This window comes from Talpa europaea (assembly GCF_964194135.1).
Source record: "Talpa europaea genome assembly, chromosome: 10".
NCBI lineage: Eukaryota > Metazoa > Chordata > Mammalia > Eulipotyphla > Talpidae > Talpa > Talpa europaea.
The window spans coordinates 117,927,390-117,955,231 of NC_140077.1; the positions used below are offsets into that span (position 1 = coordinate 117,927,390).

Sequence of the window (27,842 nt, forward strand, 5' to 3'; positions counted from 1 at the left end):
TTTTATTAAGAGCTTACTTCATTCCCTTCCAAAATAATTAAATTCTAACAAGCTAAAGCCTATACAGCACGTTCTCTTCAGAAGCAGGTATAAGGAAAACAACAGTGCAGAAGTTTACGCTGCAGAAAGCACGTATCTAAGGAAAAATGAGATCCCGTCTTCTTACAGGATCCTGTCTTCAGGGGCCTGGAAAGCAGGCACCCCAGCACCCACACACTCGCGCAGAGACCATTCCCAGTTCTCAGATCTTGAGCATCTCCCTGCTCCTCCACGCATAGGCGCTGCCAGACCAGAGGAGGAGGGCACCCCAGCAGAGGAAAAGCCAGCAGACCCATGTGTCACGCTCTCAGCCTGGTTTCCAATCACTTTATCAATAATGGAGCTGAGAGATGATCCTCCTTATTTGCCGATAATGAACCTGCCATTCACCTACTTGCTGAAATGTCACTACAATCCCCAACTCAGTGCCAGCGAGGCTCCCCGGGGTCAGCGGATATGTGCAGAGCATGCAAAAAAAACTCGGTTGCCTGACAATGTCCCAGCTAAAGTTGAAAAGGCTTCTCGTCTCAACTCTCAGAGAGGACCAAGGGAGGCAGAGAGAGATGGTTGGAGCAGCAAGGCCAAGCAGAAAGTCTCAGCACTGGAGAAGGGAGGGCTTGAACCTCAGTTTTTGCATCCGTTAGTGGGGTCTCAGGCAAGGCAGCTGAAACTTGTCAGTCCCCTCTTTTCTTTGTAAAATAAGGAAAATATAATCTTCCAGAATGAGTGCTGTAAGGATTGAAGATCACAACGGATACAAAATATACATAATTTATGTATTTATATATAGATTAAATATAAATATGCACATTTACTCCAGGATTGTTCAGTATTTGCTAAGTTAGCATTCATGGCAACTTTACAGAATGTAATGACTGGGAATAATGAGAATCAACTGTGTTTATATAAAAAAGAAATGAGAGTGCTCGCTTCGGCAGCACATATACTAAAATTGGAACGATACAGAGAAGATTAGCATGGCCCCTGCGCAAGGATGACACGCAAATTCGTGAAGCGTTCCATATTTAAAAAAAAAAAAAATAATAAAAATAAAAAAATAAAAATAAATAAAAAAAAAGAAATTAGAAAATGTCACAAACCAAATGAAGAAGAAATTCTAAGTATCTCCTTAAATATTTAAATTAGCTTCTGTTTATAGGACTCCAGATACAATTACAGTGAACTGTTTCTATTTATTAAACTAAGTAGAAAAAAATTTACAAACATGTAAAAAAACTCAACCAATTCTGCCTTGTAAAAAAGAATGGTGCAGATAAAATCATCTCCACTAGAAGGAGCTCTGGCCTAACTAAAGAAACATTACAAATGCAATAAAAGGCTTAAGCAGCAGATTAAATTCCTGTTTTTTCTTACTGGAAATTAACTTCTTGTCTAAGTTCTGCTGCCACATTTAAAACATGACATTTTTACAATAAAATTTTAAAAACCATGCTTCCGCTTAAAACTCACAATTCCCCCAGAACAGGCAACAGTCAGCACCTACAGACTGCGCCCTCAGGTTCACTAGCTGGAGCCACCACACATCCAATCAACAGGTGGCTTCTCCCTGCAACCCAGGCCTCATGGAACCTGGACAGGAGCCCTGCCCCCCCCCCGGGGGGGGGGGAGCACTGCTGTCGTACTTCTCCATTTTTAAAAGGAGAAAAGATAACAAAATTTCAACTTGGAATCTAGCGAAAGAGCAGAAAACATTTAAAATTATGCTCAATGATTAGAATATGATTTATAAAATGAAAACATATCTCCAAACTGTTATGGTGCAATTAAAGCATCAAAAGATGCTCTTTTAAACCAGATATGACTTGTGTCTGCAAACTATCAAAATCCTAGCCCATAAGCAATAACTACAAGAATGTGCGATACAGTCTGTATCGACAACTTGATGTGAAACAATTAGTCTTTGTCAGGGAATCACAGAAATTACTATTTTAATAAGCTGAATAATCAACGAGTTAAAACACACTATCAGGTACTCTGCTTGACAAGACAAACTTGTTTCTTGCTCGCTTGGTCATCTCATCTACTCCTTTATACCTGTAAATAAAAAAAGCCACAAGTCCCAAATACACTGCACACCAAGATGAAAAAGTTAAATATCTACCAATATTCCTTCCTCTCACCTCAGAAATCATCACAGTACATGGGAGTCCCAGCCCCACAATCACAGAGCATCCTCCGGCTCTGCCATTTAACACAGTAGTCACTACCTAGTGCTTAAAATGTGGCCGTGCAAATCAGAATGTGCAACCATGGTACCTTACACTTGAGGTGTCTGAGCACTGAAGCTTAAAAGACAGAATGAACAATACCTTAATTATTTTTAAGTTATTACATACTAAAATCAGATCTTACATGCATTAAACTACACTGGTGCCATTAATTTGTTTCTTACTTTTTCAGTGCTGCAGACATGGTTCACACTGGAGGCGCTGCTGCTACTCAGCAGTGCCGGTCCTGATGGGAGGGCACCACGCCTGAGTTCCCCGACCCTCCTCACCTGAGTGCCACGTCCATCTCCTCAGCCTGCAGCACAGGGCCCAGGACAGGCTGTACCCGGATGGCATCGCCAACCCTCACGCCCACGTTCCTCTGGGCGACCTCACTCAGGCCAACCTTGCCGCCAGGAAAGCCAGCCACGGGCCAGGCTGTATAGACCTGCCCAGAAGACAGGGGGAAAAAACAGGCAGAAATCAGCATCCAAAGAGCATCATCCATTGATAAGGCAGAAAGATCGGCACCTCCAAGGGCATGCTCTGCAAAAAACAATCATTATTTACCCTAAAGGAATTATAATCTCACACAGTTCAAAAAAATTTTATAAGCATTCCAACTTTTTCTGATGATTAATAATGACCCCACAGTGAAAACAGTGAAAGATCTCAAAATTAGATTTAGAAGAAAGAAAGACGGCGCTAACGGGTAAGAAGAAAATGAAAGCATTACTGAAAGCCAGCAACAAGCTCTGGGACCCTGGACTCATCAGACCTAAAGGTGCAGAAGAGCAAAGGTTTCTAGCTCCAGAGTGAGGTAAACGCACACATTTAGAGTGTTCGCTCCCAAAAGACATGTAAGAACAGCAGGGCGCCGGGCAGACACTCCAAGGAGTCCAGAGCAAAGGCACACAGGGCAGGGTGGCAACTCTGGGTCTGGAGTCCACACATGAAGGGCCGCAAAAAGAAAGAGCTGAGCTGGGAGATAATCTGCTATCTATGTACAAAAACAAATGACCTTCAAAGCCCTCACCCCCTTTCTGTAGAGAACTTTAAGAAACAGACTGGGGGCGATGCTGGGAGTGTTGTCAACCCCTCTGGGGAAAGGCATCGCTCCACCTCACAAATTCAAGGGTTACTACTATTCTCAGGGCCACTCGAAACATCGCAGGAAGGGCAAGTTCATATAGGTGTACCTTTTAAAACAGACTTTCATCAACTTCTGCTTGTACTGGAAATAAAATCAAAGCCATCTCAGCTCTTTCTAAACTAACAAATAAAAGACCTCTTACCTCCTGCTTTCCATGCACGCTGGTGAGCAACACTGGGCGGCCTATACAGATGTCTGCAGACTTCATAGTGCTAAGCCCAAGCTGGACAAGGGAATTCTGGAAAGTCTTGGGGACTTTGTCATCTACCAGAAAGAAAAAAAAAATCTCATACAATTTTGCAAATGCAGTTATAGTCACTTTATTTTAGAGTAATTAAAAACCCGCTACCCACGCAAGCTCACGACAGCACCAGGGATATCCCAGAGACCACTGTTTCAGCCCTCTGATTCCAAAACCAGACTGAAAACCAACCTTTTTGAGGGCTCACTGACAAAATGAATGCTAACTTTATGGAGTGGACATTAAGAATTAAACATACTTGCATCAGGGGACCTGTGAGCTTTTCATATTACAGACTTTAAGCCAAGTCAGCTCTGAGACTTAGCCCATTTGGCTATGCAGTATGGGGCATGGGCATCCCCATCACCCCCACCCAACTCTAACACCTGGGTGGCCAGGTACCAGCATTTATCATCCTAACACTAACAGTCTGCCCGGGTGGACGTGCGCTGCTCGGGGGCAGAGCTGGAGCCTGCCGGCCTTTCTGTGCCCATGCCCAGACATAGAAAGAGCTGAGCTGGGAGATAATGTGGTATCTATGCACAAAAACAAATGACCTTCAGAGCCCCCACCCCCTTCCTGTAGAGAACTTTAAGAAACAGACCGGGGGAGACAGTGTCAGCTGCGAACAGGGCAGCTGAACGGGAAGCGCCCAAGAGAGGCGTGAACACCGGGACGCGGACACCGTATTTCCCTTCAGCTCAAAATTCATGAAAAAGCCCCAAGCTTTGTTACAGGACTTACTATGGCATCTATGCCCTGATCGGCTTAACTAACAGCAGGGCTCCTGGGGAATCAAATACCCCATCTTTGTCCCTAAAAAGGAATCAAGTCAATGAAAGCAAAACCCAGGGTTGGCCTGACTTACATTATTCTCCGCCACCGCAAAGGGCGCTTCCCAGCACCATCCCCGCCGGGGTCTCTCGAAGGGAGCTAAGCTGGCAACAGCAGGGGCCGGGAGAGCCTCAGGCCGGCGAAGCTTCCCGCCCCGGGACCTCAACGAGCCTCCCCGGACGCGCGGCGGGCTCGGCCAGCCTTCCTCTGCCCCCTCCACGCGCGGCCGCGGCCGCCCCGGCCCCGGCCGGTCCAGGGCTTCCAGGACGCGTCCCCCTCCGGGTCACCGGGGAGAGCCCCCTGCGGGGCCGACCCCGCGAGCACCCACCTCACCTCGCCCGCCGGGCGCCAACCCCCAGGGGTACTAGGCCCGGGGTGCTGTCCTCAGGGTCTGCACCCCACGACCCCCAAGACTCACATTTAACCTGACCCCGCCGTCCCGACGGAAGCGCGGGCGCCCGCGAGAGCGGCCCCAACCAAGGGTCCGCGCGCCAAGCCGGCCCGGGGCGCCGAAGGAGAGCGGAGGGGGTCAGGCCGCGCGGGCGGCGGCGCCCCGGCCCCGGGGCTTCAGGCTGTGGGGCTCACAGGCCGGCCGCGCCCGCCCACCTCAGGCCCGGCCCCCCAGGTCGGCGTCGCCCCCCTCACCTTCCTCAAGCCCGCGCCCGCCCGCCTCAGGTCCGGCCCCCCAGGTCGGCGTCGCCCCCCTCGCCTTCCTCAGGCCCGGCTCCAGCTCCACAGTCGGCGTCGCCCCCCTCGCCTTCCCCAGGCCCGCGCCCCCGCCTCAGGCCCGGCCCCCCAGGTCGGCGTCGCCGCCCTCGCCCTCCTCAGACCCGGCCCCACAGTCGGCGTCGCCCCCTCGCCTTCCTCAGGCCCGGCTCCAGCTCCACAGTCGGCGTCGCCCCCCTCGCCTTCCCCAGGACCGCGCCCCCGCCTCAGGCCCGGCCCCCCAGGTCGGCGTCGCCGCCCTCGCCCTCCTCAGACCCGGCCCCACAGTCGGCGTCGCCCCCTCGCCTTCCTCAGGCCCGGCCCCACAGTCGGCGTCGCCCCCCTCGCCCTCCTCAGGCCCGGCCCCACAGTCGGCGTCGCCCCCAGGCCCGCGCCCCCGCCTCAGGCGCCGCCGCACGCCTCAGGCCCGCGCCCCACTCACCCTTCTCCAGGAAGCCGGTCACCGCCAGCGTCGCGGTGCCCACACCCGGCCCGGCGCCCAGAGCCGCGGGCCCCGCGCCGAACGGCGCGGCCGAGGGACAGGGGCTCTCGGCGCCGCGCGCCGCCCGCTTGCGGCTCTTCTTGGAGGACATGGCCCGGCGCGCCGGCCCGCGACCCGCGGCTCAACGTGCGCGCCTCGGAGAAAAACCTCCGGGGCAGAGGTCACGGCGCCCCGCCCACGCCGTCCTCGCGTGGAGGCGCTTAAGGGGCGAGAGGACGCGCGGAGGGCCCCGCCCCCCGACGGCGCCCCGCCCCCCGACGGCGCGCCCGCCCCCGACGGCGCCCCGCCCCCCGACGGCGCCCCGCCCCCCGACGGCGCCGCTCTTCCGCGCGCGTCCGGCCCCGCCCCGGAAGCGGAAGCGGCTGGGTCGACCTGGGGGCCATGGCGCTGCTCGGCGGGGGCGGCCTGCGGCCTGCGTTGGCGCGGGCGTTTTCCGCACGGCCGTGGGCGGGGCATCGCGGGGCCGCGGGCGGGGCCTGCGGGCCGAGCCCCCCGGACGAGCTGCGGGGCGAGCTAGACCGCTTCGGGGCCGTGTGGGTTCGGCTGGGCGGGGAGGCCGGGCTGGACGCTGACGCCTTTCAGCGCGGCCTTCAGGGCAAGTGCGGCCGGCGGGGGCGGGCCGGCGGGGGGCGGGGCCTGAGGCCGGCGGGGGCGGGGCGGGGCGGGGCTGGCGGGCGGGGCAAGTGCGGCCAGCGGGGGCGGGGCCTGGGAGGGGAGGGGCCTGGGTGAGGTGGGCGGGGCCGGGGCGGGGCCGGCCGCCTGTCCCGGGGCCGCGCTGACCGCCGGGGTCCGGCCCGCAGGCGCGCTGAGGCGCTGGCGCGCGCAGGGCCGGCCGGCGGTGTGGCTGCGCGTGCCGATCGCCCTGAGCCGCTGCATCGCGCCCGCCGCGGCGCTGGGCTTCCGCTTCCACCACGCCGAGGCCGCCGCGGCGCTGCTGAGCCTGTGGCTGCGCGACGAGCCCAGCCGGCTGCCCGCGGCCGCCACGCACCGAGTGGGCGTCGCGGGTCAGTGCGGCCGGGGGGCGGGGGGGGCGGCCGGGGGGCGGCCGGGGGGGCGGCCGGGGGACAGCCGGGGGGCGGGGGGGGCGGGCGGGGGGCAGCCGGGGGGCGGGCGGGGGGGCGCGCGAGGCCGCTGCCTCCCGCAGACGCGCCCGCTGTTTAGCTGGAGAGAAAGCCGCTGACTTTTGTCTTCAGGAGCAGAAGTTTTGTGTGACCCCGAGACTTGCCTCTGTGGCCTGGTCCTGCGTGGGCCACTCCACGAGGCCACGCGGCCCTGAGCTGCCCCTGCTGGTGTCCTCGCCCTGACACCTGGCATTCGCCCTGCAGCTCTCCACACCCGCACACTGGCCGGTCGTCTTCCCTGGGCTTGGCTGAGCCTCGCCATTTGCTCGTCAAGGGCCCTGCGGGCACAACGTCCACTGTTGAGGTCTCAGCCGCGCCAGGCCAGCGCCCGGCCGGCCTTCCCCGACCACATCTCGGAGCCCACCGGGGTCCCCGGGCAGAGCATAACCACGGTGGTTGTTCTGAGCGGAGGGAGCGCACCGCCCCTCTCGCCCTGGAGGCAGGGCCACCTTCCTAGGCAGGAAGGGAACACTCACAGCAGGAGTTCCTTGGAGTGAGGGCAAGTGCTGACGACAGCGGGGAGTTCAGTAGGATTCCGGAGCAGTCTCCTTGGCGCTTCTTTGCGGGTCTGCCCTTTGTGCAGTCCCGTTACGTTTTAGTTTACATTTTCTACAGAAGCCACTGTTTATACATTCAGTGGTTTTCCTTCTTGCTTCAGAACCCTAAAATGGAGCGTTTCTGTTTCCAAGCATACCTTGGGTCACGTGTCCCTCTCCCTGCTTCATCTCCACGTCACCCGAGTCGCAGTGCTGCCCCCACCGGGGGGACTCGGGCCTGGGGGAGGCAGCTCTGCACCAGGCCCGTGAGCAGAGGGTTCTGAGGACAATGGGAGCGTGGAGTCCTCTGAGGTCAACGGGATTGCTGCACCAACTGACCTTTCTGTTTCCCCCCCACAGGAGCTGTATTTGATGAAAACACTAGAAAAGTATTGGTTGTACAAGATCGAGATAAAGTAAGTTGTTTCTGCCCCATAAATTGTTTTCCCAGTTTCACTAGAGAAAACCACAGTGCTGATGTCATGCCGTGCCCGCAGCGGGCAGGAGGTGCTACTTGTTTCTGAGCTTTGGGGCTTTTGGGGTTTTTATTCCAACCAAAGATACTGACATGGCCTGGAGACCGCGGGGCCTCGGCTGCTCACTAGTCGCAGCGTGACGGCTGCAGGACAAGGGGAAGTGGTGTTTCTAATCCACAGGACAGCTGTTCATAGTGGACTCTCCAGTGCTCATGTGGCCAGTGGCCCAGGGTCAGAAACCAGCAGGCGGCTCCCCGGCACCTGCTTTCTCCTGGAAGGAAGGAGATGGCCGGGGCCGCCCCCGCGCATCCACAGATGCGCTGCTGCAGGGACTTGGCTGTGCACGGAGAGCGGAGCTCGGACTCCTCACAGCCTTGGGGCTGTGGCCCTTGGAAAACAAATTATCACAGCTGCAGCGGCCACTTCCCAGCTGAGGTTTCTGCTGACATCATCCTCCCCGAAAGTCATCATCCAGTGACTTTCAATGTCTTCTTCCCGCTTAACTCTGCTCTCCTACATGTAAACGTTATACATTCGTGCTCATGTCTGCCATGCTGTATGCAGTGGACCGCCGTGACGTGCCGCAGCCCGGACAGAGCCACCTGCGCGTGCTCCGGACATCTCTGCGTGTTTGCAACTGCTTCCACCAACCACCCATGAGCATTTTTATGCCCATTTTGAAGATGAGAACACTGAGACCTGGGGACCTAATTAATTCACCCAAAATGCACAGGCCACATAGTGGAGTCAAGACCTTGTGCAGCTTACCTGGTTTCAGAGTTTGATCTTCAGAAGAAAATAATTCACCAAACCCCCAAAGAAATCATTTTGTGGGAGGCCGGCAGGCCCCAGTGCCTCCACACTCGAACATTAAGTAAAGGTTTCAAGACAGACCCGACCCTGCCCATAAGGAACTGAGCGATACCGGCCGGCAGCTTTGTGCCATCCTGCAGAAGGGAAGCTTTGCCGCCCCTTGTTCCCCTGCCACCAGCTGCCGCTGTGGCTGACAGTGGGGCCAGGACCTGAAACGACTTAGCCAGGATTTTTTTCCCCAGTTACATTGGCTTAGACGCAAAGTGGAGACCACAGCTCTGAAAGGACATTGTCGACCATTCGCACAACACCCACGGTGCATTTCTGTCACTAAGCTTGGAAAAAAAGATCTGTCCCCCTATATGTACAAGTTACTTCCAGAGATGTATCGTAAAAGGCTTTCTGTCTCCTCAGTATATCCCATTAGCTGCCTTTTTCCTTGCATTTAAAGAGAAAGTGTCACCAGAGTTCACTGAGTGTTTTCTGTGCCAAAGGGCCGTAAGAGCTTGTAGAGAAAAAGGTGGGCCTGGACGAAGCCCTGGGGTCTGGCCTGCCCGCAGCTGGCTGCCGTCCTTTGGGCCGAGCCCGGGTCCCTACAGACCTGCTTCCCCACACATGAACCCGCGGGGGCGTGACAGAGGGGTGCACCGGGGTGCACTGGCGTCCCCCTGTCACGCCCACACACGTGTACCTGTGAGACTCATCCCTGCCTGGGGCCTGCTTGGGCCACTTTAGTATTTTGGAAAGAAAGGGTGAGCCATTACGACCTTTAAATAGCGCACTGACTCGGAAATGCTTTGTCAAATGAAATGTCACAGGGCTGAGCAGAGGCTGGGAGGCAGCCAGCTGACGCCACCCACCCGCGCCCTTCGGGGTGCTGGTCTGTAAGTAGGAACCAATCTATGTAATTACTCACTCACTGAAATGTGGAAATTCATAGAAAACCCACACAACTCAATGCTGCTGTGCGGGAGCAGAAAGGAGGCCCTTCCCTGGCCGGCCCCGAAGGACCAGGGCCTCTGCCCGGCTGCTGGGCGTGGTCCATGCGGCACGCTGGCCTGGGGAAGAGTGAGCATGGAGGACGGCCAGGCCTGGCCCCTCGGCAGGCTGCAGTGAGGGGCGAACAAGGCGAGCACCGGGAGGCTGGGAGGGAGGGCTCAGGCCGGACCCACGCTTGCCATCTGCAGCAGAGCGGGGTTTGGGGGCTCCGTTTATACAAACCCTCGCCCAGGGCCCAGGAGCCACGCCCAGGGCAGGTCTGAGGCTCCTCGTCTGCTCGGAAAACAGAAGCTGTCCGTGGGGTTGGAAAAATAGAGACAGAAAGCATCAGAAAATGAGTCACTCCTGCTCCCTCATTCTTTTAGAAACGCTAAAGTAACTTTAACTTCAGAACAAGTTTGTTTTTTTTTCAAATTGCTTAAACTCAAAACTGCCGCAACAGGGGAAGTATCTCACCTCCGGTTACTATCTGTGAAAACTGCACCAGAAGGTAACCCCTTCACTGGTGTCAGAGCGGGCCGGCAATTCCTGACAGAACAGAGGGGCTGCGGGGGCAGCGGGTCATCCCACGCCACCCCCAGGGCCTCCCACAGCCGCTCATCACGGACACACGTGCACACCCACGCAAGAGCGCCAGGTTGGCAAATGTATAGGAAAAAGCTGTCGTCGCGGTCATCATTCCAAACTACGGAGCTGCTGCAAACATGGCTGAAAACCACACGCAGACAAAAGCTAGGAGGCTGCAGCGCCTCTCGGGCGGAACGGAACCAGCAGCAGCCGCGGCCCCAGCGCAGGGGCAAGGCTGAGACGGCCCCAACAGGCAGGCAGGGTGGAGGGGCACTTCCAGAAGGCACTGGAAGGCCCTTCCACGGGGGAAGGACGTGGGATTTACCTGCAAGCAGAGATTTCTGTCTTTCAGAGGAAGGTGAAAACAGCCGCTCACACAGGCCTGATGTCGACCCCTCCCCGCTCCTCGCAGGGAGTTCCTCATGAAAGCAGGTGCCGGAGGACAGGCTGGCCGTGAGCTGCTGCCAGGGAGGTAGCCCCTGTGCCCGTCAGGAGATTCTGGCAGGGCCTCAGGCCAGCAGATGCCGCGCGGGCAGCAGACGACCTCATCTCGGGCGCAGCAGCCCTGAGCAGCCCGAGTAAGGCGGGTTTCCGTCCCGCCCCGCAGAGGGCCCACGGGAGGGCCGAGAAGAGACCCAAAGGTTTACACAGAAAAAGCAGCAAGTGGGACTCCGGCAATGAGGAGCCAGCACGTCGGCTTTCAAGTCCCTAGGAGGTGGTTAGAGCCCCGCGTCGGAGCCCCCTGCCCTGGGGCCCACAGTGGGGACAGAGCTGCCGCCGGCCACACAGGTCCCACGCGCCACCGTGCCCAGAGCGGGCAGAGTCCGAGGCAGCGGGTGCCGCGCCGTCGGTGTTTTGTTTCTAACACAGACAAAGGCACAGAGACAGCGGCCGCTTGGACGCTGGGGGTTTCCGCAGCGGGTTTCCCAAGGGGGACGACGACGACGACGACGAGCCCTGCGCAGAGTTCTTTAGTCCTAAGTGGTGCCGTGGGTGCCCGTGGCCACCAGCCGTGTAGACACCATCTCCCCACACCTGGGGTTTGAGAGCTGCTCCAGGTCAGGCCCGGTCTGCCGCTTCCCACGCCCGGCTGCCTCTGCTTCTCCAGCTGCCCAGCGCCACGCCCAGCAGAGACGCCCAAGTGGGCTTGCTTGGGGAGCATCGCCGCCCCCTATACAGGACAGACGTCCACGAGGCAAGGGAGGTTTCTCTGCAGCCGATAGGCCCCCATGGAGACACAGCTGTGGGCCTCCCCAGAAGGCAGCAGCAGGAGATGTGCCGCCACAGGCACGCGCCCTAGAGCTGCGCGGAGGGCTCAACGCGAGCTCTGGGCTCTGGTGGGGCCAGTCTGCCCCCGAGGGACAGCGCAGCGTGGGAGGAGGAGCCCCCTGAGGACCCCCGCGGCCTCGAAGCAGGGTCAGTCTCCAGGGCGTGGACCCCAAGGCCAGCTCTGCTCACCTGCCCTCCCCAGGAAGAGACAGACAGGAACGAATCAACTGTCTTCATACTGCCCATGAGAAGCAATTACACTTTTTCAATAAGTCATTAACACAGAACCAGAAAATTCTTAAGATTAATATATTTGATTAGACACACAATCTGAAAATAGTTGTGAAAATTAAAAATAGCATATTTTAGTGATTACGTTTGTACTGTACTTTCTACTTATTTATAGCAGCTTCTGTATAATTCCTCTATTAATAGTTAACTAGCAGCAAAATTGTTTAAATAACACAAATTCAGTAGGTGTTTCTCTCCACTGTTTCATTCATACAGAATTTATCACATTAACCAAACAAAACCACCTCTGTTTTCTGAAGGAAAAGGTGGGAACGGATTTCGTAAGTGAACGGTTTCCCCAGAAAGAGTAAAGGGAGAAAGGAAATGGGGAAAAACGTGCATGCAATCACCACAGACTGGATTCTCAGCCACCTTGATCAGCCGAGGGTGGAATTCGCGGTGCGTGTGTGCGCGCGCGTGTGTGCACATGCGTGTGCAAACGCTGTGCTAACGCTGCTTTCTGGCTTTCTGTGCAGTTGAAGAGCATGTGGAAGTTTCCTGGAGGCCTGTCGGAGCCGGGCGAGAACATCGGTATGTACAGGCGCTTTCCCCCGCGTGACAGTGTCCAGGAGACTCGTGTGTCTGGTTTCCTGCTCCACAGTGAAAATAAGACCTTGGTTCTCTGACTGGTTCAGTGTGGGGAGTGTCAGGAGGTGACTTCAGGGCTGACGTGGGGTCAGCATAGTTCAGAGCATCACAACCCCCTCCGCGTATGCGCGAGGCCACCCGCTCGGCCCGCCCCTCTGTTAAACTGTCTGGAAACAGGCCGCCCCGCGCGGACCAGCACGATAACAGAACAGGCTGTGACCGAGATCGCTAGACTTAGTCCACGGGAAACACAAGTGCTTCCCTCCCCCAAGGGCCAGCAGCCCCTAGCGACCGTGAGGTCAGCGCCGCTCAGAGGTCGGGGCACCAGGGCGCAACTGTCCCGCGCAGGGACGCACGACCCGCTGCTGGCCTCCGCGGCCAGGGAGCAGACACAGCAAAACGGCGCAGAGAAAGCCTCAGCGGAGAGAGAACCCCCGAAATAATTGAGCTCAACAGCTCGGGCCGGAAAACACGAAATCGGCCAGGGGTCCCTTGTGGCACTGACTCTGCAGGAAGCTGGCGGGAGAACAGCGGTGGCATCCGCCTGCCCCTCCTGTACCGCACCGGGCGGGAGCCCGGCCTCAGCTGGCCCTCCGCATGCAGGAGCCCTGTTCTCTTCAGCCAGCATCCGAAGGAGGCGGGTTCCTGAGTGATCTTTGGTGTTTTATGTAGAATGTTCTGGGTGCCTGGGACTCGCTGTTGCGGTGCTGCACAGAAAGGCCTGGCCCCGTGTGCCTCAGTGACGGCGTGCTGCCCCCAGGCCTGGCCGGCCTGGCACCTGCTGGCCCTCGCCCAGGCTCTCCTGGGTCCACTGAGACCAGGGCCAGCTATTCTAGAGCCCTGGCTGCGTGTGTCCCCGCCCCCCACCTGCCCTTTTGCAGCCACTTGGCTCTGGTCAGGATGAGGGGAGGGGTGGGGCTGGCACCGGCAGCACTTCCAGGAGGGTGCAGCTCGGCCTGCGTCCCAGAGCTGCCCGCCGGGGACTGGATCCTGCTGAAGGCGGCCGGCGCTGGCCTGCAGCGGCAAGCTAGAGACGAGGCCTTGCTGGGGACCCCTGCCCGAGACTCGCGGCAAGGGGGCGCCCGCAGGGGTGTCTGCACGGTCACAGGGAGGAGTCGGCGTCCTGAAGAAGCCTCCTGCGCTGCGGGGCGTCGCGACCCTGAGCCACGGGCGGCCAGATCCTTCCTCACCGCCCGTCTGTGCTCCTGCCTCACGTCAGCCTAGCCCTGCCCTTAAATAACGCGAACACGAGTAAGTCCTAAAGGCTGCCCGCTCTTGTCCGGCAACTAAAACACCGCGATGTCGGGGAAGCATCAAAAATGAAAACAAAAGCCTCTTGGTTTGCCCTGCAGTCCACACACCAGTCCGACAGCTACAGTTCCCTCATCTTAGCTTACAGTACATTAAATAGGAAAGGCACAACAGGGAAGAGCACTCTGTCTAGATAAAGAACGCGGACTCGCGAGGCAGCCCCGGAAGACTGCGGGTGCAGGAGGTCGGCTGTGCTGGGGAGACCCGTGCCGGGGCCCCTCACGCGCCCGCCCGCGCCCGCAAGTGGGGCCAGAGCGGACCAGGCCTCCGGGTTCATTTTCAGAGTGTTTAAAATCTGAAAACAGACAACAGTTAAAGGAGATCGGCCGAGGACACAAAGGCTTAGACTAGTGCCCGCCTTTAAAACCTTGAAAACCAAGGCATGCTGCATGCTGGGTCAAAGTCTTTTCTCCTTCTAAATTCTTTTATGTTTTTTACCTTCAAATGTAATCTTGAACCCTGTCTAACCTCTGGCAAACCTCAGCGATGCGGGAAGGCAGCGCAGCTCCAAAGTGGCAGACGAGAAAGGGCGGGGCCAGGCCCTGCAGGACAGACGAGGCCGGCACTGACCGGGGCTCCCCCGAGCCTGTGCCGTCGCCACAGCAGGGCCCCCGGCCGGGGCACCCCCAAACCCAGGTCAGAGAGGCACTTGGGGCTCCGGAGGTCTCGGGAAAGCCGCCAGGAGACTGTGCAGAGGGCAGCAAAATCCCTGCCCCAGAATGCGCATTCCCGAGAGTCACAGGAGGAGGAAATCCGCGCTGTGTGGAAGGTTCCCTGGGGCACAAGTGCTAGGAGGTCTGCTGGGGCCGCAGGCAGCCTGGTGAGGAGGAGTGGCCCCCCACACTTGGCGTCTTATCTCAAGAAACAAAGAAAGTGCCGAAGATCTCTGGCCGGGACTGGAGGCGCGTGGCGCTGAGTGGGCTCAGCCCCGACTCGGGCGAGGGGGAGGGACCGGGCACGTTCAGACAGCTTCCCAGACGGACGACCGGGGACCGGGAATAGGACGAGCCTGCTTAGCCTTTGGGACCCGGCTTTTACCCTTTGGGGAAGGCAAGGAAAGGGTGGGAAAGGCGTGGGCCCCGGCGCGGGCCTCAGGCGCCTTGACATGGTGCTGGAGCTGACAGCCGTGCTGGGGCGTTCCCGCGCCCCCGCCCCTGACCCGCGTGTCTGTCCCACAGGAGACACGGCCGTGCGCGAGGTCTTCGAGGAGACCGGGGTGCGGGCGGAGTTCCGGTCGCTGCTGAGCCTCCGCCAGCAGCACCGCAGCCCCGGCGCCTTCGGGAAGTCGGACCTGTTCGTGGTGTGCCGCCTGCAGCCGCGCTCGCTGGCCCTCCGCCTGTGCCCGCACGAGTGCGCCCGCGGCGCCTGGATGGACCTGGGCCGCCTGGCGCGCACAGCCCACACCACAGCCCTCACCAGCCGGGTGGCGCGGCTGCTGCTGTATGGACACGAGGCCGGCTTCGACAAGGTGGACCTGCCCATGGAGCAGCTCCCGGCCGTGCACCCGGGGCTGTCCTACCAGCTCTACCACCGGCCGCTGCCCGCGGGCTATAGGGCGGCCCGCGGGGGCCCCGCCGCGCGCCAGGACGGTGGGCACGCGGGGGGCACAGCTCTCACTTTGGAGCATGTATGATTTCCATGAAGACAACTTGTTGGCAAAGCATGTGATTTCACAGGCCTTTTTCCCAGGGCGGCGAAGGGCAGAGGCCCCACCCGGGCGTGAAGGCGGGGCAGGCAGGGCGCGAAGGCGGGGAGGCGGGCGGGCGCGGGGAGGCGGGCAGGCGCGCTAAGAACCGCCCCGGGCCGACATGGGGAGGAAGAGGACGGCCTTCTGGCCAGGCCCAGTCCTGGGCCCCAGCTTGTACTGCCCGGTCCGCTTGAGGGCCACGTACCAGCCCGAGTACTTCCTGGAGCGGTAGGTGTTGTAGTTGTTGGATTCCAGCCGTTCAAAGAAGAAGCACTCGTCCGTGACGCATTTCTGGAAAACAAGGAACCGGGTGGTTGTGATCGCCCGCGTGCAGGTCTGGGGGCTCCCCTGACCCCAGCCGCAGCTCTGGGATCACAGACCCAGACACACTTGGGACTCGGCGGGTCTCAGACCAGGGCCCCACAGGGTGAGCCCCAAGAGGGGCGGAACGGCCCCAAAACACCGGCCGGGGGCCACACTGAGCCATCTGGGGGCCCCTTGCTGGGCTCCAGGCTGCCCAGCCTTGGCATCCCCACAGGGAGCCAGAGCCGACCTGTCCTCCCTGTCCAGGGCCACCACCAGCCAGGTGTCCTGGGTCAGGCCCAGTGGCTTCAGGAAGGGGGCCCAGCGACCCCCCAGTGGAGGAGAGGGGCCCGGTTCATAGTCAGGCACAGAAACAACCAGCTGCTCGAGTCAGGACATCTCCCCGGAGCTAAAGTTGTCTCCTGGGCACCAGGCACCGTGGCTTCCTGCACAGGAAGTGGCCAGATGCCCACAAACCCCCCAGGAAACCACTGGACATCATACGCAGCCGCGAGCAAGGCCAGGCCGCTCGCCCGCCTCTCCCCTGCGGCTGCCGCTTGTCACCGCCCCGTGTGGGAGCTTCCCTTGGGGGAAGAAAGGAAACCCCCATTTTCTGTGTTACGCTGACATCTGCTACAAGCTGGGCAACGGCATACGCTGAGTTATTCTGCACGAATTGATAGTTACAAGGTGTAAGTCTGGGGTGTGTTCTGCGCGCACATTTCCACGCAGTGCGCCGCCGCCCAGCGCACGCATCGTATGGACAGGCAGCCCAGCCGCGGCGGCGCCATCCACGCGGGCCCAGGGGCTCGGCTGGGAAACCGCATCACCCAGACCCGGGGCTTTTCCCAGATTCTCTGGTTCCAAGATAAGCCAGACAAAGGCACAAGCAGGCAAATGTACATCAGTGAGCAAAGCCACGCGGAGAGCTGCGGAGCAACCCACGAAGCGAGAGGGCCAGCCTGGGAGGCTGGAGGCCGGGACAGTGACCCCAGGGCCGGCAGGGCCTGGCCCCCAGCCCCGGCAGGCAGCCCCAGCGCTGCCTTCCCCACCAACATCTCCTGTCTCGGGCCAGGGACGGCCCGGCTCTGACGTTGCAGTGGGGGCGACGCTCTTGCTGGAGGCCCAGCTGATGCCCCTGCAGGCCGGGCTGCCGCCGGGAACAGCTGGGTCATTTCTGAACAGGTCGTCAGGCCTCAGTCCAGGGCATGGGCACAGCGGCCTCATGCACGGGCGCGGGCAGAGGCTTCCTGTCTCCAGCGTCACGCTGGCACCGAGACCTCGCTGGCGGGGTAAAGGCTCACCCGGGGCAGAGGGCGGGGCCAGGCGGCCCCCTCCCTCATGCCAGTTGGAGCTGCAGGCGTGGTGGGCACAGACCAGGGTGCCAAGGCGCCCCCGACACCCACCTGCCCAAGGGGGCACCTGCTCCAGCGCTAACCACCCAGAGCGGCCTCGGCAGCCCAGCGAGCGACACGCTCACGTCTAAGTGCGGGGTAACGGCCGCGGGTGTGGGGAGCGAGGCGCAGCCTGTGGGGTGGGCCCGCTGGCCCAAGCTGACCACTCCCACACCGCGAGGTCAGGCCGCGGGGCCATCGCATCTGGGATGTCAGGATGGCCAGTGGTGATCAGTGCCGGGCTGACCCCCACGGTAGTATCTGAATCGGGAAGAACCAGTGCTTGCGCTTGATCTGGTTTTGCTGAGATACTAAATTTACTTTGAATTGAAAAGGAAGGAAAGCGACGCGATGTCCGCACATGTTGAACCTGGGCCCCTGGTGGGGAGGGGCGCGCGGGGCAGGCACCGTCCAGGCTGCGAAGGGCCGGGGCCAGGACCAGCGGCTCCCCCCACCAGGCGCCCATGACCCGCGGCGGCCCCACATAGAGATGCCCTGACCGCCTCGGCGTGGCGGGCCCAAGAAGGGCTCCCCAGCGGCCGTGCCCAGCAGGACGGCGGACGCTGCCACGCTAGGGAGACCCTGCGAGGGGGAGGCTGACGAGGCAGCGCCCGGGGACAGCAGAGCCCACACTGAGCGGAGCGCGCGGCCTGCCTCGGGAAACAGCCGGAGCGGCGGCCACAGACCCCGGCCGCTGCAGAGAAGGGGGCCGACCTCGGGCCCCCAGGCTTTGACAGCCTTTGAGCCTTGAGCGCTGTCTGAGCCTGTGATGTGACGGGACAGAACCAAGCAGCCGGTGCTCTGCCCGCTCCGCCCCACCCTGCCCCTCCCCCGCCGGGCAGGGCCCTGGGTGGCCTGCTGCCACGTGGGAGGCGCCTGCTGCCCCCAGCTCCGGTCTTGGCTTATTTATTCCTTCACAGACTTTGATTTTGTAGTTTTGGCTTATGAAGGGGTTTGCACAACATCCATCCCGAAATGCTTTTGCTTACGCCACTTCCGAGAATTACAAACAGGCTGACGCAGGTCAGCGTGGCCTGTCTCGGGAGGAAGAGCTGGAACAGAGGCTGCCCCTGTGGCGACCCCCACGGGCCTCGGGGCTGCGGCCTCGGCGCCGGCTCCGCCTCCGTCTAGGGCTCGCTCTTTGGAGCGAAGCCCACCCTGTCCCGCCGTTCCCGCACGCCCTCGCCTGCGGTTTCCACACGAGTTTGGCCGGGCGGCCTGCGGTCTCGGCCCCTGGCTGCCCAGCTCTGCCTGGGGTGGACAGTGTTTCGCGTCACAGGGATCACACGCAGGGCCCGCGGGGCAGGGGTCACCGCTGCTGTTTCGCGGCCGGGCTGAGGCCGCGCAGCCAGCACCGCTATGGCCGTGGGGACGCAGCGGGCACGTTCCTGCCGATGGAGCCGGCCAGCGCCTCAGCCAGCGCCGGCCTCGGGCTGCGTGGCGACGGAAACCTGAAACTGCGACTAGCCCCACTTCGTGCAATCTGTCAAGGCCAAGCTCTGTGAACGCAGGACGTCATAGGTCCTAGTATTTGTCCTCGGCTTCTGTTGCCACAGCAACACAGCTGCCGGGCCAGGGATGGGAGCGGGGAGAGGGGGGCGGAGGGGCCGCGGGGGGGCCGCAGGCCCTCTGCTCTGTGAGGCTGCCCGGCTTCCGAAGGGAGACCGTCCAGGGACCCCCGCGCGAGCCCTCCCCCGAGGGGGCCCCTGCGCACCCCGTGGAGGGAATCGGTCTCCGCCTCCACAGCACACAGTGCAACCCCAGACGGCCGCAGGCCCCACCCAGGAGCAGAGGGGGAGACGGCCAGAGCCGGGGCAGAGGGTGGGCGACCCCGCCTGCCGCCCCTGCCCCGAGGGCCCGGCTGGCCCCAGGGCCCGGGCAGACGAGGACAGCGCCGAGGCCGCCTCCAAGTCCACGGGCTGTGTGGTTGGGGGACTTGCTGCCCCCTGGAGACTGCCCGGCCCACCCACACGTGCTGAGAGGGCCCTGGAGCCCAGTGCGCCAGGAGAGGCTATGTCCTCCAGGTGGACATAGCCCGCCTCGCGCCAGGCCTCGCCCCACACCCTGTCCAGCCAGGCTCAGGCTGCCCACTTGTGGGGCGTCAGGCTCCTGATGGGCCGGAGCAGCGGGCAGGGCCCAGGGCCGCTCCCCGAGGGAGCGCAGTCAGTCTTCAGGCCTGTCCTCTTAAGCCTGGCGCCTCCTCGTTGAGCCCTGGTGTCTGGGGACGCACTCCCTCGCGGAGAGGCCGCCCTTCCCAGCCCATGGGTGCTGCCCAGCTCTCCATGCCGGCTCTCGGGGGAATGGCCCTCGCTGGCCAGGCCTCTGCTCCCGGGAAGCGGCACCACAGCGCTGGAGCCAGGCGGGCGGGCAGTGCCAGGACAGGCCCTCACCCCCCACCAGCCGGCCAGGCCCAGAGGCCCTCACAGAAAGGGTGTGCAGAGAGGGTCAGCCCTTCCTCACCACAAGGCCCAGGTCTCCCCAGTCACCCTTGACTCGCTGTCCTGGGACACGCTGCTCGGCGGCACATCCCCCCGGTCCCCCCAACTCTGGCATCCATCCCGTCCCCCATCCCCCGTCCCCCCCACCCGGCCCCCCGGTGTCCCCAGAGGCAGCCCCCCCACCAGGCACCCTGTCCTCCAGTGACACAGGCAGCAGGGGCGCCAGAGCAGAGCCCATCAGACATCCCCCAGCTCTGGGCTGCTCTTCCTGGGCTCCCCCACCCGCGCCCCCTCCGCCAGACCCGCTGCCTCAGGGCGCCTGGGCCTCTTGCTGGTGGAGCCCGAGAGGCGGGCAGAGCCTGGGCCATCGCCGGCCACGGCAGGGAGGGGCGGCGGCGGCTACTCACAGACGCCTGCAGCCTCCCGTCCTCCTTCATGGCCAGGTAGCGGTCGGCGCACACACCCTTGATGGACACGACCCCGCGCTCCTCCGCTTGAAGCTGCAGCTTGACTGTAACAGGAAAAACGACCTTTGTGGCACCACAGAAGTCGGGGCAGCCGCACCCGCGTGGCCGGCAAGGACAGAGACGTGCCGACCCCGGGCCCCAGAGTCAGGGCTCCCCAGCTGGCAGCCACAGCCCCGCCACCCCAGACGCGCCTGTGCTGGACACGCTGGACACAGCTGCGCCTGGGGGCTGTGTCCCACGGCCCCTCACGTGGCGTCATGCTTCCACCCTGTCCTCCAGAGACCGGTCGTGGGGGACAGGGTCACCCACCCGCCGGCCGCCGGCCACTCCCCTCCAGCGGCTGTGTCCACTGCGGAGGGTCTGGGCTGGGGGGTGCAGCTGGAGGAAGCCACCCAGCCCCCAGGAGAGCCCCAGGCGCTTCCAGGAGCCACACTTAGGGTCCGAGTCAGCCCCACAGGCCATGCGAGGGCATCAGACTGGATACCCGAGGCCACAAGGCACCATTGCAGGACACACATTCTGCCCGGAGCATCCCCAGGAAGAAACTAGAAGGTCGGCCACAGGCGAGGGCGGAGGTCACACAGTTTATAAACCAGGAACAGCATCAGGACACCGCCCAGACAGCTGGAGGTGGCAGCACATTCCTAAACAACACAGGCCACAGCCAAATTACACCTGCCCCCCACCCCCCAGCCCTCACCCCACTTGGCGAGTGTGTGGCTGTTGGAGAGCTCAGACCCCGCGTGGCCAGGAGCGGGGGCACCACCACTGCGCTGGGCAGGGCCAGCCTCGTCCTGGGGACAGGCCCTGGGGGGGCCGGGCAGCGGGAGGTGCTCCCACACGCCCAGGGAGGAGGGGTCTGCCGGGCCCAGGGAGCCCCACACAGCTCGAGACAGCGGGCAGGGGAGCGGGTGAGATGGGAGGCCCAGGCGCGGGCGAGGAGCTGAGGGGCCCAGGGGAAGGGGACGGGAGTGTCCCCTGGCAACCCGAGTCCCCTCAACTCCCCCGGGACTGGGCTTGGAGCCCATGAGCCGCAAACGTTGCTTTGACGGCGGGACTCCAGAGGCCGCCGCCGAGAAAGCACGTACACGAGCCACAAGCTCCGTCGGCATCACGTCCTCGCACGCGCACCCACCCTGAGCCGCGGCATCTCGTGCTGGGACTGGAGCGCGCCGGGAATCCCGGCCGGTGCAGCCACGGTGCGGTCACGCACAAGCCGGCCCCGGAGCCCCAGCGGCCAGGCCTGTCACGGCGGACCCGGGGGCGGCTGCAGGGACACGGCGTGAGCTGTGCAGGCCCCAAGCCTGCGGGGCCGGCCTGGCCGCTGTGCCCAGCCCTGACCGGCACCAGTCCCGTGGGAGCCAAGGCCGCAGGGGCCTGTGGTTGGGGGTGGTGGAAGGCAGGCCGCAGCGGGCAGAGCAGCCTGTGGGGAAGCCTGGGGAAGGGCCACGGACCTGGACAGTCCTCAGGCCACGCTGGCTCTACAGTCCCCCAAGCAGAACCGGCTCCTGGCGACGCGAGCCGGCCAGTGGTGCGTGGATGCCTGCACCGGGGCGGTCACCGTTGAGGAAGAGGCGCCGATGGGCGCATAGCCTCCCACGCGACTCACGTCCAGAGAAAGGACCCAGAGCCACGCGAGACCCCACCCGCCTGCCCCGGGTCCACGCCGGCGCTCACGGCCAGCCCTGGGCGGAAGCTCCTGACACGGCAGCAGCCCCTTGGCCGGGCTCCTGGCCCGTCTGCTGCAGCTCAGGTGCTCCCACTCAGGGGTGGCCTGGGCGGCTCCCAGCGCTCACCCTGCGCCCCCTTCTCTGGGGGCTGGACCCCCGGGAAAGCGGGCAGAGCGGAGGCGGGAGGCAGCAGCCCGGCTCCCTGCGCATCTGCAGCCACAGCCCCTCGTGAACGTCTGTGGAGCCCCAGACCCAGGGCGGGTGGGGGGGTCCTCAGATGCCTGGGGGGACAAGGCAGCACGTGACATGCACCCCTCACCTGCTGGAGGCAGCCAGAGCAGCACTGCTGGGTGGGGGTGTGGCACAGGCGGCTGGGAGGAAGGGAGGGGAGGGGAGGGGAGGAGACCCGGGCCCAGCGGCCAGCCCCCCCACGCCCCCACCCCTGCTCCCCGCCTCCGCCCTGCGCCAGCCGGGCTGTTTGTGTTCCTGGCGCTGCCGCTGGGGGAGGCTCCGGGAACAGAGCCCCAGTGTGCGGGCCTGGAGGGGGGGCGCCTGGACTGTGCAGAACTGGAGACGCCTCTGGAAGCAGCCCAGACGGAGGCTCTCAGGAAACAGCCGCTCGGCTCCTCGTCAGCCTGCGGCGCCTCCGCTGCGGAAAAGCCGGCCTGGCCAAGAGCGGGAGCCGCCCGCAGGAGCCCGGCCCGCCTAGCCGGCCGCCGGGGCTCGGGGACTCGGGCTGCAGGAGGGGCCTCGCCGAGGTGCCGCCGCGCCAGTGCCCAGAGCGCGGAGGACACTGGCTGTGAGCAGGGTTTGGGGCTGGGGCGCCTTTCCCGGCCGTGACACCCAACGTCGAGGGTGACCCTCGGCCTCCCAGGGGCTCTGCGTGGACTGGAGAGGGGTGGCCGTGGGGACAGCCTGCAGCCGCCGGCCACACTATGGGGCTCCTCAGGGCCCCGCACGTCCTCTCACATGGGGCTTCCACCTCCTGTTTTGAAAGCATCATCCGACCCAAAAGGCTTGCGGCGCTCAACAAGGGCACACGCTCTCCCCGGCCCCGGCAGCGGCGTCCCTCCGGCAGGAGGGTTAGGGTTAGGCACACCGGACAGGCAACAGGCCTCGAGCCCCCGCAGGGAGCCTGGCTCTGCGGTGCGGCCCCTGACCAGGTGAAGACAGGCGGCCTCTGCGTCCACCTGCCCTTTTTATGTACGAAAACACAGGACTTGGGCATTTTCTGGTCTCTCCCTCGCCCGGTACCCGGGCACACCCAGCCGATGACCCGGACCCCACGGGCGGCCGCTCACGGCGCAGGAGCCCAGAAGGAGGGCCTGTGTCCCTGCATCTCAGCACCATCCATGGCCAGAGCCCCCACGCCTCGCCCTGGGGTCCCGCGGGCCCTGCGTGTCCCCGCCAGGAGTCCAGGCATCACTAAGGAGGACCCAGACCCTGCGTCCCCCTCGCAGGAGCTCAGGGCGCGGCGCAGAGGACGGACACGTTGGAGGGAATGTGACAGAAAGGGGCTGGGTGAGGGGCCCCGGGAACTAGCCAGAGCTGCTGGAGGGCGAGCCCGTTCCCAGAGCATGGCCCGGAAGCGGCCACAGCGCAGCCTGGCTTGGTGGCTGCGGCCAATGGGTGTCCACTGGGACGGCGTGGGGGTGCACACGTGCAGGCACGCAGAGACATGCATGCATGTTTGCACACACACGTGCACAGACGTGCACACAATGGCCAGGCCCAGGACTGGCTCGGAGCAGGGGGACCACACGCCGGCTCTGAACAAAACCTAGCGCCTGCGGGGCCAGCCGCTCCGGACAGACTGCCCACCCGGGGGGGAGGAGAGGCCACTCTCGGCCAGTGACGCTGACCGTCCCCTCAGTCCACTTCCTGTTTGTGTGCTGACCACCGCAAGCCCACGGCGCCTCCACTGGCGGTGATTCAGCCGGGGGGCCGAGGCGGCCGTGCCCGCTCCCCGCCCGCCCAGGCAGACATCACCTCACAAAGGCGTGACTCAGTGTGCGCCGCTGTCCCCCCGAGAGCCGTGGGCTGCGGCCCGGCCGGAGGATGCGCCCGTGGCGCGAGGCAGCCCTGACCCCAACTGAGGAGTGACTCACCGGCCGCCTCGGGAGAGCCTGGGGCCGGGCGTCTGGCCGTCCAGGGCAGCTTGGCCGGAAAAGCGGCAGGTTCTTCAGCAGCAATAAAGGAAACTTTCCACTGCAAAAGGTGACCCCGGCACCGCCCGCGCCCCCCCTGCCTCCTCCGAAGAGGCGCGGCTGTGAGAGGGAGCCCTGGCCAGGCCCCTCCGCCACCCTCGCGCGGCCCAGCCCAGGGCGCCTGGCCCACCACGAGGATGGAGGGAGGCCCGGGCGAGGGGGCCAGGCCCGCCGGAGGAAGGGAGGCGCCACGCTGCCGGGACCTGGGGGAGGCCCTCCCCAGCCAGGGGCGCCCGGAGACAGGCACACCTCTGCCGAGGGGGGGGCGTCGCGGGAGCCACGCCAGGAAGCAACCCCTCGATGCTGGCAGAGGCGGGCGGGACGGCCCTGCCCTGGGAGGACACAGCGCGCAGGAGACAGCGGGGAGGGCTGTCCCGGAGGGCGGGTGGGGAGGCTGACGAGAAGGCGGGTTCCCAGCCCCGAATGCACGTGTGCACACGTGTGCTGAGCGTGTGGCACGTGTGCTGTGTGTGCCCACATGCCTGGAGGCGCGTGTGCTGGTGTGAGTCCCTGTCGCTTGCACGCATGTCTGTGGGCGGGGACGCGTGCTTGTGCCCAGGAAGACTCGCCGGAGCCGAGACGGCGGCTCCCGGTGTGCACCTCGGGGCCGGGGCGGGGCCGTCTGGAAGGGCAGGGGCCGCTGCACGCTGGAGAGGAGGACCCGGTGGGGGCGCGGGGCGGCAGCCGAGGCCCCGGGCAGGGCCCGCGTGGGTGACGGCGGGGTTGGGGGCGAGCGTGTGCCCACTGAGCTTCTAGAGAAAATAGTCCCGCTGAGGCCGCAGACCGTCCATCCCAGAACAGGCTCACGCTCTGCCTTCTGCTGCGAGGGCCGTCCCGGAGAGGCCCAGGCCTCTCCAGCTGTCCCATGTCCCACACAGTCCCTGATGGCGCCAGGCACAGGCAAAGTCGAGCCCCCCTCCATGCCCCCCCGCCCCCCCCACCCCGCAGGCTCCAGGGCAGGCCCAAGGGACAGGAGGGGCCTCTCCCTGGGGGATGGCGGCTGCTCCCAGAGCAGAAGGCACTGAGCCCTCAGGCTGGCCAGTGTGGAGCAGAAACAGCCACTTCTTTCTGGGATAATCTGCGTTAACCTGCAGTTGCAAGTCTCAGTCCTAAGTGAGCCACAACTGCAGCACAACCAGAGCCCTTCCTCCCGACGGCCACAGCTGTAGCCCCCTGGCAGGACCCCAGTCCACACGCCTGCTCTTCAACTTTCCTCTCATCTCCAGACAGCCCGAAAATCCGCCAACCCTCCAAGCCAGATCTCTGCGTGGCTTGGGTGGGGGTGGGGGGCACCGAGTGCCAGCACAACCCGCACGGCTCGGCCGTACCCAGCCCCAGCGCCTTGCCGGGGGAGGACATGCTCCCGGCCACCTGGGCCCCGCCAACGCCTGGCCTCTGCCAACCACTGGACAGGGCTGTGCAGGCCCCGGTGGGCGCTGGTCTCTGCAGGCGGCACAGCCCAGCCAGGGGCCTCAGCAGCAGAGAAGAGGCAGCGTCCACACCGCAGCAAGCCACGGCTCCCCAGGCGCCAGGCCACCACAGCCTCACCCCAGCCACTGCACACGCCACACTCCAGGACTCCTGAGCACCAGCAGCCCTGCTTAGCCGGGGCCAGGCCCGACCTTGGGTTGCAGAGGGCACTGGGCCTGCATGACCCTGCAGGGGCTGTACTTGGGGGTAGGGTCGGCTGAGGCCCTGGTGGCGCCCCGGACACGCCGGTGCCTGGAGGGGTGGTCGCCTGCTCACAGGCCCAGCACGGGCTGCTTCTGAACCACGCGGAGGGCCAGCTGCTGCCTGACGCCAGGTCCCCTCGGAAGGCCTGGACAGCAGGTCCGCGCCCCGTAAAGGCTGGGGGCTGTGCCTGGGTGCATAGGACCAGCAGCGGGAAGGGCAGGCTGCAGGCCTGGCCACCCTGTACCCGCGGACTGGACAGGCCCCGAGGCTGGGGCTTCCGGAGCCTGGACGCAGGCGGGGGGCAGGCGGGCCGTCGCCTCCTGGAGCGGCCCCAGGCAGGGCCGGCACAGCCAGCCACCCGCTCTCGTAAGCAAGAGCATCTGGAACAGATTGAGAGCAGACACAAGCCCAGCGCGGCCTCTCTCCCGCGGGCCTGTGTCCTCGCTGGGGAACGCGCCCTCCCCAGAACAGGTCGGGCCTCCAGCCCCGCTGGGGTCACGTGGCCTAAGCGCGGCCTCAGCAGGCCCAGCCGGCCGGAGGGCACAGCACCGGGGAGCAGCCTCCGGCCCACGCCTGCGGCTCCAAGGCCTGCAAGTCAAACGGGCCTTATTCCGGGTTTTAGAAAAGGGCAGGAAACGGTCCGTTCCCAGCGAGAGCCGCCCGGGACATGCAGGTGGGGGCTGGTGACCTCGGCCCTCTTCTCCGTCTGTCCACTGCGGCTTGTTCCGGGACCGGGAGGGCTGGCGGAGCGGCTTCCGTGAGTCCCGTCCACCCTGTCCCTCGGCCGCCCTCGCCTCCCCGGCCCGGGCCATGGCCGAGGCCAGGCACAGACGCGGGCAGAAAGGCCCGGCGAGGCCCGCGTCCCCCCGCCCTGGGCCGAGGGTGCGGTGGAGGACGGCAGCCCCAGCAGCTTGCATGGGGCTGCAGCCCGGCCTTTCCCCTCTCGTATTCAGCCGCCCATCGCGCCGGCAGGGTCTCCCGGCTTGGCTCTGTTAGCATTTTGGGGTCAGAAACTTTCTGTCGGGCATCAGGGACACCAGGGCTTGCCCTTCTGGCGGGCTCCTGCAGGCAGGGCCGGGTATCTCGACCCCCGCATTCGAGAAGCACTGGGTTAGCGCGGTCACAGCGCGGAGCCCAGCCAAGCCCGGGGAGAGCAGGCCGCGGGCGTCACACTGCCCAGCGCGGCTGACGTCAGAATTCTCCAGCTTTACGCTAAAGGAAACAGGACGCGGAACGGCTCAAAGAAAATGACCGACTCGGCAAATAAAGTGTCCGGTGGGGCACAGAAGCTGCCGGGGGGCCGGGGGCCGCTGCCCGACCATCTGCGGCCAGGGGCTGATGATCTCCCCGGGACCCTCCCGCACTGTCCAGGGCTGGGGGACCAGGGCGCCCGTGGCCTCCCCGGGGACTGGGGTGGCCCTGCAGGGCCCTGGCTGCTCCCGGCCCCATGGGGCACGCAGGTGGTTTGGCGGCCTGAGGCTGCAGGGCCTGCAGCTCTACTCGCTGCGCTTCCCAATGCGCCGGCCCCCCAGAACGTGAGCAACCGTCCTGCCCCCGCCCCGCCCGCCCGAGGACCCAGCTGCGTCACAGGACAGGCGGCCGGCCGGGACCCCGCAGGCTCACGAGGGAGCGCCCCGCCTGGCCACTCAGATCACCTGCCCTCCCGCCCCTCGGGCCGTGGCCGCAGGTGTGGCTCCAGGTCAGACCTGAAACTGGGGTGGGCTCCGGCCCGGCGCACCCCAACTGTCCAGCACAGCTGCTCAGGCGGGGTCGTGCCGACAACCACAAACACTTTTTCCAGAAGGAAAGGGAAGCGGCTACCTGTCCAGCCTGCAGGGCCGCGCCCGGCGCCCGCCCACAGAGGGGGCGCCCGCCCAGAGAGGGGGCGCCCGCCCAGAGAGGGGGCGCCCGCCCAGAGAGGGGGCGCCGGCGCGGTCAGTGGGAACAGCGGGCGGCGCCGCCAGGACTTTCCCTCCAGCAGGTCTGGCTCAGCCCGGAGCCCGCGGAGCCCGGCGGCCGCACCTCTGCCTGGACACCCCGGGGCGCCCCCGCGGCCGGCACCCCGCAGCTCAGCGCCCCTGCAGTCGCGGGGGGGCGCGGGGGCCGCGGGGGGGCGCGGGGGGCGCGGGGGGCGCGGGGGGCGCGGGGGGCACGCACCGTGGGGGTCGCTCTTCTCGCGGACGCCGTCCACGCGGCCGTCGGGGCGGATGCGCAGGAAGAAGCCCCCGTTCTTGCAGTACAGGCGCTTGGGGTCCTTGAAGTGGCCGGGCGGGAAGGCGCCGCCGTCCTCGGGCCGCGCGGGCAGCGTGGCGATGCTCCCCGCCGCCAT

General features: G+C 63.8%; 3 protein-coding genes across 3 annotated transcripts in view; 1 reads left to right on the forward strand and 2 right to left on the reverse strand.

Annotated features, from left to right (window-relative positions):
• The window catches only part of AFG2A (AFG2 AAA ATPase homolog A), a gene marked incomplete at its 5' end in the record, with an annotated part of 34,010 nt that extends 28,217 nt beyond the window's left edge, over positions 1-5,793 (reverse strand). The window contains 3 exons of the mRNA XM_084245316.1: positions 2,558-2,715; positions 3,563-3,684; positions 5,643-5,793. Of these exons, the coding sequence (XP_084101442.1) occupies positions 2,558-2,715; positions 3,563-3,684; positions 5,643-5,793 (431 nt within the window). The remainder of the gene's footprint in view (positions 1-2,557; positions 2,716-3,562; positions 3,685-5,642) is intronic.
• Positions 5,794-6,069: 276 nt separating this feature from the next.
• On the forward strand, positions 6,070-15,330 carry NUDT6 (nudix hydrolase 6). The gene is made up of 5 exons (XM_084246008.1): positions 6,070-6,297; positions 6,503-6,706; positions 7,720-7,775; positions 12,251-12,305; positions 14,852-15,330. Exons 1-5 carry the CDS (start codon positions 6,084-6,086, stop codon positions 15,304-15,306), a joined length of 984 nt encoding a protein of 327 aa, XP_084102134.1. The 5' UTR covers positions 6,070-6,083; the 3' UTR covers positions 15,307-15,330.
• Positions 15,331-15,459: 129 nt separating this feature from the next.
• On the reverse strand, positions 15,460-27,842 carry FGF2 (fibroblast growth factor 2; the record flags this gene model as incomplete). The annotated part of the gene is made up of 3 exons (XM_084244492.1): positions 15,460-15,651; positions 19,903-20,006; positions 27,671-27,842. 3 exons carry the CDS (start codon positions 27,840-27,842, stop codon positions 15,460-15,462), a joined length of 468 nt encoding a protein of 155 aa, XP_084100618.1.